Source organism: Ischnura elegans, chromosome 11 (assembly GCF_921293095.1).
Source record: "Ischnura elegans chromosome 11, ioIscEleg1.1, whole genome shotgun sequence".
NCBI classification, from domain to species: Eukaryota; Metazoa; Arthropoda; class Insecta; order Odonata; family Coenagrionidae; genus Ischnura; species Ischnura elegans.
In genome coordinates this window covers 39,187,432-39,207,859 of record NC_060256.1, presented here as the reverse complement: position 1 = coordinate 39,207,859, position 20,428 = coordinate 39,187,432, and the positions used below count along the sequence as shown (strand labels likewise).

Genomic DNA, 20,428 nt, shown 5'->3' with positions numbered 1-20,428 from the left:
CGGCATTCATAGGCGTGAATAGAAGTATAAGTGTTGGATAATATGGCTCGTGGCGAATCGGCCGCCATTGTTGATGCGCGCGAGTGCAACAAACGAACGCTTGAACGCGCCAGTTGAATGGGGTAGCGAAATGAAAACGGAAGGGTTTGTGGGGAAGGGTGATATTGAAGGGTGTCACCAACGTTTGGATTCAGAAGCCATTAGCAAGGGGGAATGCTTAAAAGCCGGGGCGATATTTGTGGGGGAAGGGTTCTGTGCCGTAATCTACGGGATCGGACGACTGCGTGTACGTTTATGCGTGGTATAAATCCCAATGATTCAAAATGCGTCGGAGGCATTATCCTCCCTTCCTCAATCCGTAAAAGGATCCACCCTACCGTATAAATCACTCGAGTTCTGCTCTTCCCTTTTTATGCTTCGGACTTTCCGACAGTCGCAAATTTCGAACGCTATCTTCTCGTCCCATCTTCGAAATTACTGTTGTGACCTAAAATATGTGCGCGCGCATTTCCATGAGAGGCAAAATATGTTCGTCATCGGCCGGTTAGCCGGTATAAGTCTCCCTACCCTGAAAGTACTCAACTAAAACGCGTTAATTGAGAAAAAGGAGACGAATCTGACGTCATATAGTGGGCTCACTACGGAATGAATTACGAAGTGTTTTTTTTTTTTGTCTTTCAGTGAGGAATGTATTTGAAACGAAATCACTGTTAATTTTAATCTTTTATTTCATCGTTTTCCGTTTTAATCTTAAATTCAGATATTTCTATTGAATGCGTGCCTAAGGAATGTAAAACGTCATTATTTCTGACCGTGAAAATGAAATTTTCATGGAAATAAATGTAGTTCCTAAAGTTATTTAACGTCTCTATCGGGATATTTTTCACGAGTCGTGATCTCTAGGTGAAAGGCATTGATGTCCAAGTAGGCCTATAGTTTAGCTAACTCTTTCAATGAAGGTAGTGAGTTAAAAATATCTTAATGGAGACACATTTTCTTACTTTTCTAGGTAATTACGTGAAAAAAATCGAACAATACTTGATTACCTTTGGCTAAAAAAGGCTCTGGGAAATTTGGGTGGGTCGCTCTCCATAGTAATGCATCGACGGGCAGTGGTGGGGCCCTGCCTATATTAAAAAAAGGCTATTCGGGCTTCCAGCCGGGTGGTCTCCCTCCATTCTGCCGACGTTTCGGAACCCGACTCGTGTTCCGAAACGTCGGCAGAATGGATGCTTTCCCTGCGAATATATTCAAAAAAGGCTTTTCGGGCTTCCAGCCGGGTGGTCTCCCTCCATTCTGCCGACGTTTCGGAACACGAGTCGGGTTCCGAAACGTCGGCAGAATGGAGGGAGACCACCCGGCTGGAAGCCCGAATAGCCTTTTTTAATATATTCGCAGGGAAAGCATCAGATTTTACTTCCCTGCCTATATTATCTGTGATCTGGCTAGGAAGACTATACCCACGATTACGTTCCGAAATGACGGGCCCCAAAGAATGGAAAAGTGCCTTCCCACGCCCCTCAACCCACCCCTCCAGATTGCTGCCTCATCAAATTTATAATTATAATATAATAGTGTATATTTACTCCACAGCTGTTAGCACAATTTTAGTACAAATAATTCGGAGTTTTAGGCAGCCTCAAAGGTGCAAGCACCTGCATCGATTCCGTAAATAAATATGTGCGATTGCTAATATTGTTGTTCAAAAAATGAAAATTTTCGAATCGTAATCAGAGAAAAAAATGCATGCATATTTTTTACAATGCATCAAGTTATATCATGTAAACACTAAACGTGGCTGGTAACAGTTTTTAATATAATATGAGTGACACATCGAGTACAAAACTACGATTTATTTATGGATAGTATCCATTCCCTAAGCTATGGATAACCAGTGAACGTTCGCATTCCACTTAGACCAAAACATTTGATTTGATCGAATTCTGTAGTGGTCCTTACTCTTTACGCGGTTGACGTCGTGAGATATGAATTGTTTTATAAATAAATAGAATCCAGCGAGTAAACTTTGCGGATGAAAATGACAATGAAAGACTTTCTTGCCCATGCGAATGGGGTCGGTCAATCACGAGACCCGAAATCGTTATTCATGAAAAGGCTTTGACGGATGGAAGGTAAAGAAAAGTTATGATTAAGTATTCTTACCGATTGAAGTAGGTTTCCACGGATTGCATAAGAAGCATTCTGGCATCCATCCCTCCCGTAATGCACTTACTTACTTGTTTAATTCACATTAAGACCTAATCCCTTTCATTCTATCTAAATTTCGTTCTCTTCCTTCCTCTCCCTCGTTTACTTAGCACTTTACCCTGTTAACACTGTTTTCAACATCCCCTCCCCGTTCAATACTCGCTCCATCCACAACTTGTGTCTCTTCCGTATCTCGACCGGAAGCTCACCCACCTTGTCCAGCACTTCGTCGTTCCTCCTTCTCTCGTTCCACTGTACCTTCTTCAATCTCATCCAGACCCACTTCTCGCCTCCTGTTTATTCTCGTTCTTCTTTCTAAGTGTCCATTTTTCTGCACCGTAAAACGCTATCAGCGTCTTCAATTACCTTTTCTATAAAACCTTACATATCTATCCATTCTTTTATAAGCATGAGCGTATCCTTGGCTAAGGAAAGATTTTATTGCCGGTTAAAGGTAAGTTACGACAAAATAGATCTTCCCATTTCACTAATAAATTTAAAACAAAGAAACATTAATTTTACCGCCTACTTTTCATGAGTTGGTGACGTCATCTGACTCATTTACGAGTTCAGGGAGGACCTTTGGTTTAGGGAATGTATCACTCACAAGAGTGTAAACAACAACGAGCCCCTGGAGAGTCATGCACTTGGCCGGTGAGTAGCTGAGGAGCGATAATTCGCTTGGCATGAGTTCGTGTCGTCATCAACTTATCCGCGAAAAAGTGAAGACCTATGATTTTTCGTCAAGAATAGGTCGTGAAGTTAGCTGACGTATAGATTAATTGAAAAATATGATCCCATTCAGGTTTTTCCTGCTGGTATTGAATATTTCTAAAGTTCGCGGGTACCTGCGGGCGTTCATTTGTAGATACCGAGTCTTGCGGTGAGAATGTTCGTGGTTTTGGTGTCCAGCATATTCTCCGAGACCGAACGCACCTACGTGGTGGCTTTAATGGGTTCGCCAATGTCCAGGAGGTAAAGGGTCACGTCCGGCTCTTTGGTCGGCGGGAAACTTCTTGTGCACGTGGTCGCAAGATGGAGGCTCTGAATAGAGGCTAGCTTTTGTCCCCCTGACCAGTTGGTTTGGCGATGGGACGCCCATTGTTGTCGCGGTATTATCTGGAACAAGGAGCCGTAGTTTGTCGTGGGCATTGTCGCCTGGGGAAAGCAGGGGTTGTCCGCGAGGTGGTGACTTCCGCAGGAATTGATCACTTTTCCTCCCCTTTCGTTAGGTGCACCAGGAAAGTGGTATTCACTCTAGACCCATGCGTAAATATATACAAGAACGCGCGTGAGGGCTGTGCAATTTGCTTAAAGCCTAGGCAAACATTGACACCACAATTTCTATGTGTTGAACCATGATAAAAACACAAATTGTAATTTCCACGCCTTAAGTCAAAACTCAACTACAGACCATGGTATCTGTAGTGGTCGTTGAGTTTTGATTTAAAGTCAAAAATAGCCGGCTTATATAGCGGTGGATAGTCCTGCTGCCGGTGAGTATTTATTCCACCTCTTCAGCGGCGATGATTGTGCGCTAAGTGCGTACGCGGGACAATTATGACAAAACAAGTGTGTAAGGACCAGTGTAACCTTTCCAGTGTTAGTGAAGTAGAATTAGAAAGACAGGCGTCTAGTGAGCGCGTTCAAAAGCACTCTAAAATTATGAAGACTAAACCTGACCGACATCGGAAGCCGGAATTATCAGTTGTGTTTTTATCATGGATATATCAAACTTCCACCAAATGAGGCCTGAAAAGATTTTATAAGATGCTATGAGTTGAGGTTAAACTTGCAGACGTACTTCTTTTGTCTCATGTAAGCTTGGTGTTTTAGATTTTTTTCAACCTTCCATTCGTGGGGGTGAGATTCTTTATTCTAATTCAGTCTGTCATGATCTATCGATCCGTTAAGGTGTGTGGAAATATATCTGGTGTGCTTCTTCAGAGGTTTTACGTTACTTTATGTTAACCTCAATTTTTAACTCACGGCTGCAATGCAATGGGATTTGGAAACAGTTAGCGAAGGAAATAATAAAAAATCGATTTTGTTGAAGTCCTCCTGATACTTTGCTTTCCTCTTGAGAGTTAAATTTAGGGGAAATAAAATTTCCAGCTGAAATGAATGGCATGAAAACAAACTATCGCTGTAGTCAGCCAGTCAGTCCCATTAATTCCATCCTGTGATGTAGGTGTTTGCCGTTTAAACTAAATCCCATGACTAGAATCCGTTGCACTGTATTGAACTTGTATCACTGACATCAAATTGTTTATATTTTCACCTGAGGAGTCCATTCATGACTTGGGTGTGGACTATGGTTTTTTCATGTTGCTCATAGTCAGTGAGACTCATGATATCGAAATGTTAAAGGAAAACAAAGCATTATGCCATTCAACTCGTCTATGTACTTCCAAGAGTGTTAAGTGAATAATATCCTAAAACTACCTTAATTATTACTACTAATTCACAAATAGGGAGTAATTACACTTTTTGTAGGACACTAGTTGTCACCGGAGCTACATCAGAGCTACAAGTTTTTGCTTATAATCACTCAATGAGCCTTAAATCTGCCTAACATTTTTTTTGCGTAATCCGCAAGGCTGTAATTTGTACAAAAGGTCTTTAAGTTACTCAAATGCTACCTTGAAATCGAGAAATGAGACGTCACCTTGTGTTTTCACTTCTCTGTATTTGAGAATTTCAAGAGTAGATACCTATATAATTAGTAAGGGGTTAGATGGAGAAGAAGGTACTCTTTTTTTCTGTCTACCGTGAATAATGTTAAATGTTAATTGTTGCCTGGCTCTTGATAATAATACATTTTTTTCGTATGTCATTTCAGGTCTATTGCTTGCCAGCTGGGTGATCGGGAGGCTCAGACTGTGGCCTCTTCTCAATCACTTCCACATCACGGACAGAGTTGTGGATCAGAAAATTTTATGTGTGAGAAATTGAAAAGATAGAGAAAGAAGATATCAAGATGGCAGCGACAAGAAATTCCTTGTCACCCATCATGTCCATTTTCTTGTTCATTGTGGTCCCATCCTCGTATGGAATGATCAAGGCAGAGATTGTTACTGCTGGAGTCCAGACACCACCCCCAGGTATGCTTTTGTAATATTTAAAGACGAGGTTTGCCAGTCAGTTCGACTAACTATCGCTCTCTCTTGAAAAAAGGCACTTCTGCCTCTTGAGCTTCTATCTATTCAAGACAATCCAAGGACTTCTCTCCATGTTCTTGAGTAACAGAACTACTGGCTATTCCTTTTTTGGGAAAGTGTAATGATAGAACATAACATTTTTGGTACATATTAAGTAACAACTCCAAATACCTCTTAGTATGTGCTTCTCATGTTTTGATATAGGAGCCTATCCGTATTTTCCTTCCCAAAGATATATCTATACTGTAAAAATAATCAAATTTGATGGATACGTTAATCAAAAAGTAAAAATTAATGAACAAGTTAATTTTATCAGGCCTTATGCCAGTTTTTATTTTAAGCTATGACATAAAGTCTTTTCGATACCTCCACTGCAAAAATCACTTGCTCAACAATCCCCCACCGAATCAAATCCGCTCATCCCTGCCAGCTGAGCAGATTCGTATTGTTGGGCTACCAGATGAGCGGATTTGATTCAATGGGCAATTGCTGTGCATTTTTGCTGGGGAGGTATCATCTTATCATTAATATTACTTTTTTGCTCTTTTGAGCTTTGTAATAACTTTTATTCTTTAAAAATGTATTGGAATGGAGGAAGAGGCTTTTATTAATATGTATCTGAAGCATATATTTACAATGTCTCCGCTGCTGTAATATATTTAGTGAACAGTGAAATTTTTTCCCTCTTCTTACCTAAGACTTATAATTCACCATATTCACTACATACATGTGAATATTTGATGTATGCATGGAGAGTTTCTCTCTTATTTTCATTATGATGATATAGCTGTTGTCTTTTTTTGCAGTTGATTATATTAAGAAGTTCAGCTGTGGAAAGCTTTACTACCGAACATTCTTTCTGGATGACACCAGAGATTCCTTATATGTTGGTGCTATGTAAGTACCTACTCAATTGTTTAAATTACTTGAAAAGCAGTAGTATTCCATTTCGTGGAAATTTTGCAATGAAAACTTTGCCTTCATTTCAGGGATGCTGTGTACAGACTTAATTCAGCCAATGTAACTGGATCTGATTGTGAGGTAAGCAGCAGTTAATTTTATTGTGCACAACTTACTTGGTTGCATTTAATTTTTACATCTTACTAATGTAGCTATAGCAGGGCTGGACAAAATACTATTCGAGGAGTATTTGAAGTATAAAATACCACTCCAAATGTATTTGAAATGCGAAATATTTTTTTACTTTGACTTAGGTATGTATTTGAAACAGGTATTTAAGCATTTGATAGCTTTGACTTGGGCATTTGAAAAACAAACTTCCAAATAGTATTTTAAATATGTACCTTTTAAAATACATAATACATTCATATGAGAACAAAGACATCTTTAAAAAATAAAACCTGCCTTGGCACATTATGGATAGTTGCGTTTAAACATGAAGAAAACGATTCTGACAAAAACGAAATAATTTCTGCAGCGTAATGTTTACAGAAGTGTTATCTGAGCTACTTGAAAAGTATTTTACTAATGTATTTTTTATTTTAGAATGGAAAAGTACCAAATACAAAATAATAAATGTATTTTAAAATATATACCTGTATTTGAAATACCAGCCAGCCCTGAGCTATAGATCAACTTAACTATACAAATTCAAAACCATACAAACCAAAACATACATCATCAACTTAACCATAAAAATTCATGTACATATCTATCCTTCTTTTCCATACATCCGCTATCATAGTTTTCAATTAATAATTTTTGCACATATTTTCATGCTAGCAATGAGAGTTATGTGCAAAATGCTGCTAGTGATACTTGGACGTTCACATATTTACTTCTATAATTTTCCTCTTTCATTTGAATTTGCAGAGGGATTCCCTAAGTTTAGAGCCCAGCAGTGTAGCTAATTGTGTCTCCAGAGGAAAATCCGAGGTAAGTACTCATTGATATGCTTGATATTCAGTAATACCTTGAGAAAGTGACCATACATTCAAAATCATTGCCTCACAGTACATACATGCTTGAGAATCATTTTGTAATTATTAGGACTCTAAGTTACAATTTTATCTAAACTCTATGCTAATGAGATTCTTTTATTTTATCTGACAGCATTTCGACTGCAGGAATCATATCCGTGTTATACAACCAATGGCAGATGGCAGTCGTCTTTATATATGTGGTACCAATGCCCACAGTCCAAAGGATTGGGTGATTCATGTAAGTTTTAAAAGCTTAATGATACAAAATAACTTTTTCCTTATAATTTAGATGTACATAAATGGAACAATTAGATGGGCAACTAACCCAATGGTTTAGTATACAATACTCCTTGTTGCAACTAATTTTGCTATTTTTATTTCCTTTTGAGCTGAAAAAAAATTATGACCCTCAATATAGACTTTTTTGGATTCAGGGGTATTTTTGAAAGTGCCAAAATGAAAAGGTAAATAGAGTTCATTTGATTACTTAGGAAAATGATCTCTTAAGACAATTTATGAACTGCCTCCAGCAAGAGACATCTGGCTGCATTGCGGCACCCCAAGTGCAGTAATTTTGCAGTGATGATCACCAGATGCCTCCTCTGTTGGAGGTAGTTCGTATATTGCTACATGATATAATTGTCCTTTGTCATCATGTGAACTCGGAATCAACTTAAGTTGATCAGTGGCACTCTCTGAGTCATTGTGATGATCTAATGATCAAATGTAGGCTTAGCCTTATATTTGTAGCCGATATGATAGGTTGTGGCTCTATCTCACTCATGAGCTTGTTGTGATACATCATATCATTTGGCTATATGTGTAAAGGCTGCTACCAACAATTGTAGCAAAAACAGCATTAGGCGTGTGAAGAAAAATTCAAAGTTTTCCCTGTGCATGATTTCAATAAGTTTTTGAATTGAAGACAAAATGCGACGGTGGAGATCTTGACCATACCCCAAATCCAAAATCAATTTATCAATGACTTCATTGTTGTGTGGCAATCAAAGGGTTGAAGTCTTTTTTTAAATGCGATAATTGCTATGGGAAATAACTTCCCTGGACCAGAAATCAAAGCATAGACCTTTGGTCACTATCGAGGCAGACCTCAATACTATTCAGGTTGCTTGATTCATAAAAAGTAAATTTAACATAGGATTATAATCCCAGTCTAGGGAATTTTTTCCATCACAATGAATGTGAACTAGTTTTTTTTTTTTAACTTTTATTTTTGAGGGAAAATTTCTTTTAGCATTGAATAAGCAGAGTGCTGGTTAATAAGGCTCAAAAGGATTACATTATATTATGTAGTTTGTTTGTAATTTTAATTATTTTTATATGCTATTATTATGTTAATATTGTTACTGATATTTCTCTCCTCTATTGTACGAAACAGTCGAACCTCACTCATCTACCACGGCATGAATACGTTCCTGGCATTGGCACTGGGATTGCCAAGTGTCCCTTTGACCCCAATGACAACTCAACTGCAGTTTGGGTTGACAAGGGTAACCCTGGAAACCTACCGGGACTTTACAGTGGTACAAATGCTGAATTCACCAAAGCTGATACAGTCATATTCCGCACTGACCTGCACAACCTGACCACTGGGAGAAGAGAATTTGCATTCAAGAGAACCCTAAAATATGACTCTAAGTGGCTTGATAGTGAGTTCGTGCTTTTATACTTTTAACTTAATGTTTTTTTTTCATTTTATTTATTTATTTAATGACACCTTGCAAATAGGGTAATGTCCAAGTAGCAAGTAATTAGCAGCTATTTTCTAATATCAGCTAATGAGACAATGTTGGGAAAACCTTGCCATGTGTGTCATAAATATGATTTTTTTATTCCTTTGGTATTCCTCCTTTGAATGATTAATATCTAATTTAAGGTATGGTATAAATTCCATCTGAAATGATCTTTTAAGAAACTTGCCCTGTTGTAAAAATACTTCTCTGAGTTCACATCCAGTGTAATGCTTGAGAAAAGTTTTTTAATTTATTTCACCTTGAGTTTCTTATATAATTAATATAACTTTAATCTATTACACTGTCCAAGTAAATTCTTGAAAAATAACATACAGTGAAACCTCTATTTTACACTTTTGAATGGACCACTTACAAAAAGTGCAAAATTGAGGAAATTGTAAAATAGAGTATCATTATATAAAGGCGGTATTGTTTGGGACCTGATAAAAACTGTGCAAAATCAGGGAAAATGTATAATGGGAGAATGTAAAATCGAGGTTTCACTGTAGATAGTACATGAAATGGAGAAGTAGTCTCCAAAAAGACACGGAGGCAGCTTGGAAAATACTCCACTCAATTTCACTAAAGTGTATGCAGCATTTTTTTATTAGTTCTTTAGAAGAGTGATAAATAGCATCCAGCCTTCTATAATTTGTTCCATAAATGCCACAGAGTTAATTTTTCATGATGTACTTAGTTTAAACTTTTTGCTAATTTTTGTGTTAAACAGCCTCAATTTTTTAAAGCCATTATTGTTGGATAAACCATTCATATTTCTAAAGTCAGTTTCATGCTCTCATCTGGCCCTCACTCAATCTCTCTGGGACCCTAAATTATCTTTAGTTGGGTGCCATTAAATCCTGAAATCCTCGTGTCTCATTAGCACGTGCTTTTTGCGCCATATCTTCCTGGTGATTTCTTTTAAAAAAAAAAACATTTCTCTTTTGCAGAGCCCAACTTCGTGGCATCCTTTGACGTCGGGAAGTACGTATTCTTCTTCTTCAGAGAGACAGCCGTGGAGTACATCAACTGCGGAAAAAGCATCTATTCTCGCGTTGCTCGTGTGTGCAAACGTGATACGGGTGGCAAGAATATCCTCAACCAGAACTGGGTTACTTTCCTCAAAGCCCGACTGAACTGCTCTATACCTGGGGAATTCCCGTTTTACTTCAATGAAATCCGTGAGTATACACTTTGAAATTGCCTTTATATTCATGTTAGAATATTTGCCAAGGTCAGAGTTAGTCGATGAGAGATTATTAACAAATCAGTGTATTTAAAGAGAGCCATTTCTGGCATAAATTTTTTTTTTCATCTTGTAAATAAAAGGAGCCATTGAGGTTGCAAATTTTTCGAATTGATACCGAAGAGGAAAAGCCATGTCCTGATGTCACATGCCCGGTTTGAATGAGTTTTATTTACGGTAATTGTTATCGATGGCATGACGACAACAATAATTGAAGCATAATGGTGAAATGTTGGTTCTAATTTCATTTTAATGTGTGAATGTGATTTAAGTGTGTAATCACAATGGCACATAGCAATTTTCCTCCCAGCCCTTCATGCTAGCATTAATTTGGAATCATAGGCTGCCAGCGCTTTCCATAATTTACGTTATACGATGATTGCAAAAGTTAATTGTTTACCAATCAAGGACCTACCTGGCCAGCACATGGTGTGACATATGCACTGAGTCACACCATGTGCTGGCTGTCTAAAGTGAGTGTTGATTGAGTCAGGAATCAGGTCCATGTGAGAAATAATAAACTCCAGGTATTTCAAATGAAGTAATGGCGGAATCACTGATCTATGACTCTGCCCTATTTTTTATTCCCTCTACATGGTACTTTCCATAATATTTTGTGGATAACTGATCATCAGTATTTTCCTTCGTAGATACATGCGTCATTTGTTTACATTTTATAAGTATTCTCTCATACCATTTTCTACTGGCTGTAATATTCTCTCGTATCAGGAATGAGCGTTATTAACTTCATGTGAATTTTAGATACCTTTTAAGCCAATCAGACAGTGCAGCTTGATTTGTTAACGTAATCACTTCATTAATGAATTTTTAGGAGTAATTTTGTGTATGGCACTATTACATTTGATTTTTTTTATTTAATATATGCTGGATTTCTTAACTCAGGATAGGTGGCGAGTCTCTTGAATAATTATTCTCGTGATTACAGATATTTTTACTTGTAATGGATCATTCGAGTAAAGATAGTTGATGATTCTTTTCTATGATCTTTCTAGAGAGCATGTACAAAATCCCAGGAGATGATACTCACTTTTATGGGACGTTTTCAACATCCAACAATGGCCTTATGGGATCAGCTGTGTGCTCCTTTACGTTGGAATCTGTCCAGCAAGCTTTTGCAGAGAGATTCAAGGAGCAGGCAACCAGTAGCTCTGCCTGGTTGCCAGTTTTGTCTAACCGTGTTCCTGAGCCAAGGCCTGGCCAGTGCATAGATGACACAGAAACTCTTCCAGGTAAGCAATACCCAATGGTGTATCTAGAGCTTGGCTTTGAGGGTAGGGAGTTGAATGAGATTGAACAGCACCTCTCAAAGGGAAATAATGCACAAAATTTTGCTTTATATTGGGTGTATCAGTTAAAGGGAACCTCTTTGATTGATTATGCAAATTAACTAATATTTGCTGAAATAAATTATACAGGCTAAAACTTTTTAAGGTTCACTTGTGTATATAAAAAGGCACAACCCAGGTTTCATAACGTAGTTACATCTTCTCCTGAAGATGTAACTACTTTACGAAACGCGGGTTTTAATCTTTTATTTCCAATATGGAGAGGTTTCACATAGTTAAGCCTTAAGTTACCAGTTATGTTATTGAGAGGCTGAATTAAAACTAAAGCATTACATTAACTGTTTTTCAAACAAGTAGGAATGCTGTAATATGAATATAATATTTAATTAATAAGCACTGAATCCCTTCAAAATTATTTTGTATTTCATGGGCCATTTTCAAGCGTTCTGGAGTGCCATTACCAATGCTGGTACCAGTGCTGAATGTAATGTAATGAAATGTGAGCTTTCATTCAGCATTGCACGGCATGGCACTGACACGGGTACTGGGAAGTGTAGCTGGCAATGAACTCAGCAAGTCTGTTGCTGATGCCATATTGACTGTTGGTTTTAATGTTTCAAATGAACACTTTCACTCATATGCAGGCTTAGCTGGTACTCAGGAAGAGGTTTTTTTATTCACTTAACTTCTCTCTTGTTTGGGACTTTTGTAGCTATTCATTTGCCTAAACACTCCCTTTACTCTTTTACAAGGGTACAAAGCTATTAAAAAAACATAATTTTTGATCAAATTTGGGGGGTTCATGATCCTTGTAACTCCCCTAAATCCACCCCTGCTGTTATCTCTTAAGTACACCAATGGTGTAGTTGTAGATGATGGTGCTCAGTGTTCATCTACCATTTTGAATGTCAGAATGGGTTTGTGACCCATCAAATGGGTGATTTTACTAAAAAATGTTGCTCTTCCACATGCATGAAACCAGAAAAATTTTAATTGTTACTATGAATTCAATGTATTCATTATTCATTCTTATTTCTCTTGTTACTATTTCCAGACACTGTTTTGAATTTCATCCGATCTCATCCCCTGATGGACATGGCAGTTGAGCATGAATTCTCCAAGCCTGCGTTCTACAAGAGGGATGTGATATTCACCCAAATTGTTGTGGAAAGGATGAACAGCTCTGTGGAAGGAAAGGAAGCACAGTACACGATCATGTACATTGGCTCAAGTGAGTGCATATTTTTGATGGGGGAGACATGGTGCATAGAGTGACCCTTGATTGCAGCTGTCAATACATAATTAAAATCTAATTGGAGATTTTTAAATTTTCGGACAAATTTTCTCAACCGCTGCATGAGAAAGAATCCAATGATATTGGTCTCATTTTGAGCAGGGATGCCGACTTACAAAAAATATCGGGGGGGCCCAAACTGGTGATCTTGCCCCGGGAAATTTTATAAGTAGTTTTTTAATCATTTTAGAAGAGTCATATGATCAAAATTTGAACCCTGATAACTTGAACCTCGATATCTGGACACTCTAGGGAAAATTGACAAGCCTGAAACATTTTTTCCTCACACCCATAATGAATTTTTGAGGGGGCTCGGGCCTCCTCAGGCCCAATGGAGTCGGCACCACTGAGAGGAATCACTTGCCCTTAAACCATATTATTACCCCATGGGCTATTTTTACATACACAAGGTGGAGAAAAAATTTTTCTCAAAATTTTAACCCTGGATAGCTGATGGCTGTAAGAACCAAAATTAATAATAATGTTTAGGTCAAAAACACTCAGTTTTTAAGCAACAGAAACTTTAAGCTAAATTGTCTGACTGGCCGTGAGTTCGCCTTGTTGCTGGGTGCTATGGACAACTCATGACTTCGAATGCCTTGCCTGCCAAAAAAATCAATGTATCCAAGGAATGTGGCAATAGGGAAAACTCTCAGCTGCTCGGAACACTTGGCTCAAAGCTGCTGCTGCTTAAAAATGGTACATTTTCGACCTAAACATTATCAGTAATTTTGTTTCCTACTGGCATCAGCTATTCATGGCAAGTTTAGTGACACAATTTTTCTCCACGCTGTACACTACTGTGGAACCTCTGCTTCTAGACTCCTCTCTGTCTTATGGAAACCATAGAGTGCATATTTATTTGTTGTTGTATGCCTTTTTTTATAATATTGATACTTTTTATTTTTCAATGCCATGTATGAGGTGCTATAATGTTCTGCTTTGAGAATGATTGAGTTCAAATTATTATCATTGTTACTTTTATTTATTAAAGTATCACATGTACTAATCAAGCATTTTTTCCTATCAGATGAAGGAAAAGTGTATAAGATGGTGCAGTGGCTAACAGATGAAGGAGCCCAGAGTTCATCTTTTCTTTTGGATGTTTATGATGTTACTCCTGGTGAACCAATAAGGGTCATGGATATATCAAAGAAGGTGTGTTGAATGAAAACCAGTTAGCATTTGAGAACTTATTTCAAGTTTTGTATATTGTTTACTGTTTTGGATGTGCTGGAAGTTTCATTTAACAAAAATGTCTGACAAATGACATTTTTGTTCTGTTAGCATGAAGGATAAAAATATCTCTGCAAAATTGTGGTTTTTAACAGTTTCCTGTCTGCATTAACACATTCAGCACGGAGCACGTCAATTGACGTGGCCCTGTCCAAGCCGAGATACGGAGCACGTGCTCTGCTGGTCAGGCCGGAAGCCCTTCCTCCGCCTCTGTACCATATAATATCCACTTCCGATTCCTCCAATCATATGTATGGCCTTCAGCAAATTTCCCTCTTTCGACCTGTGTGCACCATTTGTAAATAGCAGTATTTGAACGGAAGTTATGGTGCGAAAACCTGTCTCTATTTTTCTTTCTTATTTTATTGGCCGATTCTGACGACTGTCATGAAAATCGGGCCCGGATTGAATGTATTAAGGTCTGTCTTGGTAATTAATAATACTGCTGAGGACAGATTTTTATCTAAAAATTAAATTGATCTTATCGGAGATACGAATAGAAAGGAGGAATTTATATCATGACCCAGAGTACTCCATCTGCTGTAACTTTTTTGGAGATATGAATGCAAATAAATAAAAAAAGAAATTTTGTTATATCCTTAACATGTGCTCAGTATTGCAATTTTATGAATAGATGACAGAAAAATTTTGCATCTAAAAGATGGGTTTGTGGCCACTAATAATAGGTTTTTTGCAGAAAAATAATGACTAAGTTTAACATTGAGTACTTTTTGCTGTTTTTCATCTAGGTACCTTTTATTATCCTCACTGCAAAATTCATTAATTTCTCTCCTATTTTAAGATTAATTTTTGTGATTGTAGTAGTTGTTGGTCATAAATTTTTGAAGGAGATATTTCAAACGCGTTATACTTAAACTCCATACACTTATGAAATATGTCATTTTGCTTGGGGAATGAGCAGCAGCAGCTCTAGCACGAGCCATACGGGTGGGCCTAACCTCGAGTTCACGTGGGTATATATGAAGGATAAAATATAATTTAAAACATTTATTTATTGACCTTACATGAATGGTAGCCCTTTCCTGACATGCCACACAATAAAAACAAATTATGCCTTGGGCTTTAACTTGTTTTCTTTATAAAATAAAATTTAAATTTGGAATTCAATTCTGAAATTTGTCCAACTAATTTGGGTGGGCAAAAAGCAATTTGAGTGGGCCATAACCCACCCCTGCTGCTGCCACTGGGAATAAGTAATTACCAGGGTGACTGTCCTACAAATTTGTTTTTAATTGTGATTTACATTTTTTTTTTTTGCAGCACAAAGCTATCTATGTTGGAACTGACACACAAATCAAACAAATTGATCAGTATATGTGCAAGTGGCGGTATGACAGCTGCCTGAGATGCGTCCGGGACCCACACTGTGGATGGGATAAAGTCGGGAATACCTGCCGGAACTACAAAGCTGGGTATGATTGATTTTAGATTCAACTCATTTTTAAAAAGTAATTTGGCAATTTTATGCTAATTAAATATCAGAGATGAATGAGCAAATGAATGTTTATTAGTCCTGTAAGTCAGGGGTCTTCAACCTTTTTCAATGCAAGGGCCAAAAATCGATTTCATATCATCTGGAGGGCCACAGTTCTCCACGTCACTTTACCACCACATCGGTTAAAATATTTTCATAGTTTCAATCTGCAATTATCTTTATTGGTAAAAAAGTTCAATCAATCAATGTGAGTTTTTACATAGTTTATTTTTGACGAGTGCGTTGATATTTGGTTTGCGATTCAACATTTTATTTAGCCTCCAGGAGCTGCAAGAAATTAGTCTGCGTGCTGCGGGTTGAAGACCGTTGCGCCATTATTGCTCTCTCATTTATTTGAATAGTTTTGATTGTGATACCTTGGAAATAATTTAGGAACGCATAAAAATATTGCAGATCTCATTATGTTGAAGGAAATTCAGGGTACCTAAAAAGGAGGGAATTTTTTATTTGAAAAATTTGCTAGGATGAAGCTAAAAATTTACACTAAATTTGTCTGATATCACAGCTTGTAAATTCAGTGTCAGTGATACTGACAGCATTCATTGACATTGATCATTTTCTTATTATATTGTGAATGATGAGTACAAAATTGTAAAGTCATCATTTGTTGTTAATGAACATGTTATACTAATGTTCGCAGAGATACACTTGCCATTATACCATCTTCTATAAGGAAAAATCTTATTTCTATAAAATATTTCTCTGTATTGGCTATAGTATTTTTGGTAGTGTCCACATGTAGTACTTCTGGCTTTATATGCTACTTCGGCATACCTACCATTGATCTGTGTGACACAAATTATTTAACAATGGCTGGTACCAAAAAAACTGTTTAAGTAATTCTGCACTCCATCTTCTTATACCATTTTCCTTGCCCCTCTACATTTATAAATTGAAATAATCATGAAGTTGTTTTGCAATATGACACTTACATCATTAAAAGCATGCAATCTTTATAAGTGTCAAACTTGACTCAATTGTCTTCCTATATATTTTGCTAGGTATCTGCAAGATGTGGAAAACAAGACAGCCAACATATGTGAGTCCAGTGTGATGAAGAAGAAAATTGTAGTCACATGGGGTCAAAGTGTCCATTTAAGTTGCCTTGTTCACCTATCTGAAGGACTGGAAGGCCAGAAAGTTACATGGTATCATTACAAAGACAAAGGAAGGCTGCAAATCACCTACAGGTAAATACAGAATATGAATGGACTATTCAAAAATAGTGTGCTGTAATGGATTAGAGGCATTATTATTAATTTAATTACATATATGTATTATCTATTTGAAACCCTTGAGGCTTGCATATAGTTTCTGAAGTGCTTGGAGTCAAAATTTTTGTCGGATTGCCGGTCAATCAATATGACTCTATTCACGGGCGTACCTAGGATAAAACTAGGGGGGACAAGCCATGGTTGTTCAAGTTATAGGTAAGATTTAAGCATTGAAAATGTGAATGAAACCAACATTTTTAGGAAACTGTAACAGCTCTTTATTAATTTTTAAAATTATTTGCTTGAAAAAACATTATTTTCCTTAAAGACGTTTAAGATTTTTGCTTCTAGGGGGGGCAGCTGCCCCCTCCTGCCCCTCGCTGGGTATGCCCATGACTCCATTCTTGTATTGAAAAATACAGTATGACCTCTGTGTCAGCCAATGACCATGTCATACAGGTGAAAGGTCTTTAATAACCTTAACCTCCTAAGCTTATACATAACATACATACATACCTACATAACCTCATGGTTTCATCAAATTCAAGCATGTAATGTCGGTAACCCTATAGATATTGTATGTCTTCATTTTTAATTATTTCTCTATCTCTTACTGATAGCATTCACATGCCATTCTACAAAACAATATCCATTGCATTAGATATTTGGAGCCAACTGTTTACCTTGCTCCCATACTTGTTTTCTATTATCCCTTCGAGAACATTGTTAATGCAAAATATTTAACTTAATTATTTTTAACCTCTCCGTACTGTTAATTGACAGAAATCTTTCTTGTGGATCCATTTAAATACGCTCATGCAACCTAGCATATTTATATGTATTCAGAGAATGACTGTAAATATGTAGTATAAAATTCTCGGATGCTTAATTATGAGTAATATCCAATATTTGCCTTTTTCCACACTTATTGCCAGTTAAATCGCACATTGTTATATCTGAAGGTCTATTTTACCCATGCATGTTGTGCCATTTGTGTGCTTATTTTTTTTGTAAGGATACTAGGGAAAACTTTTGCTTCATCATGCTATGTTTAATTCTTACCAATCATTGCTATCTTTCTTCAAATATCAATATTTGAAATGAGTATTTATTCACAGCTTGATGCATTTGTAATTTAGTTGCTGCTTTTATAATGATGGATGGAATATTCTCCAAAAAAATTGTGTATTTTCCTGAAAATTTCGTAAAATTTTACTTCCTACTTTTAATATCAACCAATGATTTTTAATTAGACAACAAGAAAATTTTTGGTTCACTTGTCTTTTATATATTGACTATGTTTTATTGGGAACAAGTTGTGTGTAATTAGTATTAGTTAATCACTTGATGAAATTGTTGGTCTAAATATATTTTAGTTGATTCCATTATTCTAATGCCTAAGTCAAATTTTCAAACATGTATTTTGATATTGTCAGGCACGACAAGTACATAGAGACATCGGAGCATGGCCTGGTGATTGTGAGTGTTAGTGAAGGGGAGGCTGGTCGGTACGATGCATGGCTTGGCCCATCACTTCTCTGCAGCTACAACCTGACTGTGGATTCCAACAGGTGTGGTGCTCCTGCACGCTCTCGTGATTACCAGCGAGTGTACTCGGAGTGGTGTCATGCATTCGAGAAGCATAAAGCTGCCGTTCAGGCATGGGAAAGGAAGAAATCGGTGAGTTCTGAGACCCTTGGAGCAAGTGAATGGATTTTTATTTTTTTAAGTTCAGTAAAATAGTTTCACGCAAATAGTTTAGTACAGCAGTGGCGCAGCGAGGGGGGGTTTTGGGGGATAAACCCTCCCCCCAGAGCTCAGAGAAATTTTTAAGTTTAATCCATTTTACTTAATTGTATTGATATTACTAATAGAATAGTCTAAGGATGAATAGATCCCTCAGAAAGCCGTAAAACTCACAATTTTTAACCATTTATCTTTAAAATTCCGCAATTTATTAATCTCGCACCTACCCCTTATCCTGGTGGGTATTCCATACCCCACACACCCCAGTATTAGGTGTAACTAAGCCCCTCCCAGCCTTAATTCCTAACTGCACCCCTGAAATACAGAGTCTCTCATCTTCGTAATATGCCAGCTAATACTGTTTTGCCTACACTCTCTACATCTAATATTCCAAATGTAATTCTCAAATCCGATTTAAAACTATTACATAGCATTTTAAACTCTGTCGTTGACTGTCCTGATCTCATCTGTAATCTAACTTTTAAAGTTCCATTCAGACCCACTCGCACGCATTCGCTCCTCCATATGCCCGTTCCCAGATTGTCACTGACCAAAAATTCCATCGTCTTCTGTCTCTCTTCCAGACCACATTGACCCGTTCTCTTTTCCTATCCACAATTTTATAAACCACGCTCTTTTCTACCTTAATAGAAACCCTCATGGTCAATAAGATTACATTTAGTGCATTGTTATTTACTTATATTTATTATGTTTAGTCTTATTTATTATGACCAGTGTTGCACCAGATGATGGCTCTGTGAGCCGAAACGCATTGTATGCAGTAAAAAATTTTTGTGGAAAAGTGTCACAATCTTTTATTTATTTAAACATGTCTAACTTCTACTAATTGAAGCCTGAATCTTTTGAAATTATGTTTGTACTTTTATGTTTTATTATTATTGTATATGTATTATGTTATTATTATATGTATATGTATTATGCAAATTGCTAATAAAGAATGATTTATGCTTTACTCCTTGCAGTGCACCAACCGTGAGAACAACAGCATCCCCACTTCTCCCAGGATCAGAAGACAAGGAACTGAATCATAGCAATGGGCATTAGGTAATGGAAAATAGTTTCATCGTACTGTTTTTAATTACAATTAGCCCATAAACACCCATGGGTGCCATACTGCTCTGCGGTCCAGAGCCGTGTTCAATCTGCTACAACCTCACTAGAACGTATTTCCCCTAGCTCTTTATGACTTTCTTATATGGTAGATGGTTTGTTCTGTCAATAAGACAGCAAAAATTGTCTCCTTTACCACAAACGATGCTCTTATCCCCAACAGCACACATTTGGATATACATTATGTATTTATATTGTATTTTCATGGGTCACATACATATGTATTTTTGTTATGTATCACATGTGTAATACATATGTATTATTGAATGTATATTCTTTGTATTCATACATATGTAAAAGTGGTACGTGTTACACGATAAATACATTTGTATTTTTGAAAATTGAATACTTATGTAAATGTGGTCAAAAATACAAATGTAAATATCGTGTAACACTTGCTACTTTTACATATGTATGAATACAGAGGAAATACATATGTAAATGTGGTCAAAAATACACAAAATATACATTATGTATATTTTCTGTAATTTTTGAGAGGTGGATTTTCGTGGCGTCTTGTGAAATGTTCATAAACATTTTTTCCAGAAATAATATGTTCACTGCAAACGCCAGATTTTCTCATTTCAATGATCATTCATCCATTCGATTTTATACCCAGAAAGCTTAAAAATAAATCATATACTGATCGATGTGAGCAAGGGTAATATGGCGACC

The 20,428-nt window shown here is 36.9% G+C and overlaps 1 protein-coding gene across 1 annotated transcript in view; it reads left to right on the top strand.

Annotated features, from left to right (window-relative positions):
- LOC124167776 (semaphorin-2A-like) overlaps positions 1–20,428 on the top strand; it is a 174,002-nt gene that overhangs the window by 147,424 nt on the left and 6,150 nt on the right. The window contains exons 3-16 of the mRNA XM_046545791.1: positions 5,051–5,312; positions 6,176–6,266; positions 6,359–6,410; positions 7,203–7,265; positions 7,443–7,550; positions 8,709–8,979; positions 10,014–10,244; positions 11,323–11,559; positions 12,671–12,847; positions 13,941–14,068; positions 15,428–15,579; positions 16,664–16,852; positions 18,313–18,556; positions 19,606–19,687. Coding sequence (XP_046401747.1) covers positions 5,189–5,312; positions 6,176–6,266; positions 6,359–6,410; positions 7,203–7,265; positions 7,443–7,550; positions 8,709–8,979; positions 10,014–10,244; positions 11,323–11,559; positions 12,671–12,847; positions 13,941–14,068; positions 15,428–15,579; positions 16,664–16,852; positions 18,313–18,556; positions 19,606–19,674 — 2,136 coding nt within the window. The 5' untranslated portion in view covers positions 5,051–5,188 and the 3' untranslated portion in view covers positions 19,675–19,687. The remainder of the gene's footprint in view (positions 1–5,050; positions 5,313–6,175; positions 6,267–6,358; positions 6,411–7,202; positions 7,266–7,442; positions 7,551–8,708; positions 8,980–10,013; positions 10,245–11,322; positions 11,560–12,670; positions 12,848–13,940; positions 14,069–15,427; positions 15,580–16,663; positions 16,853–18,312; positions 18,557–19,605; positions 19,688–20,428) is intronic.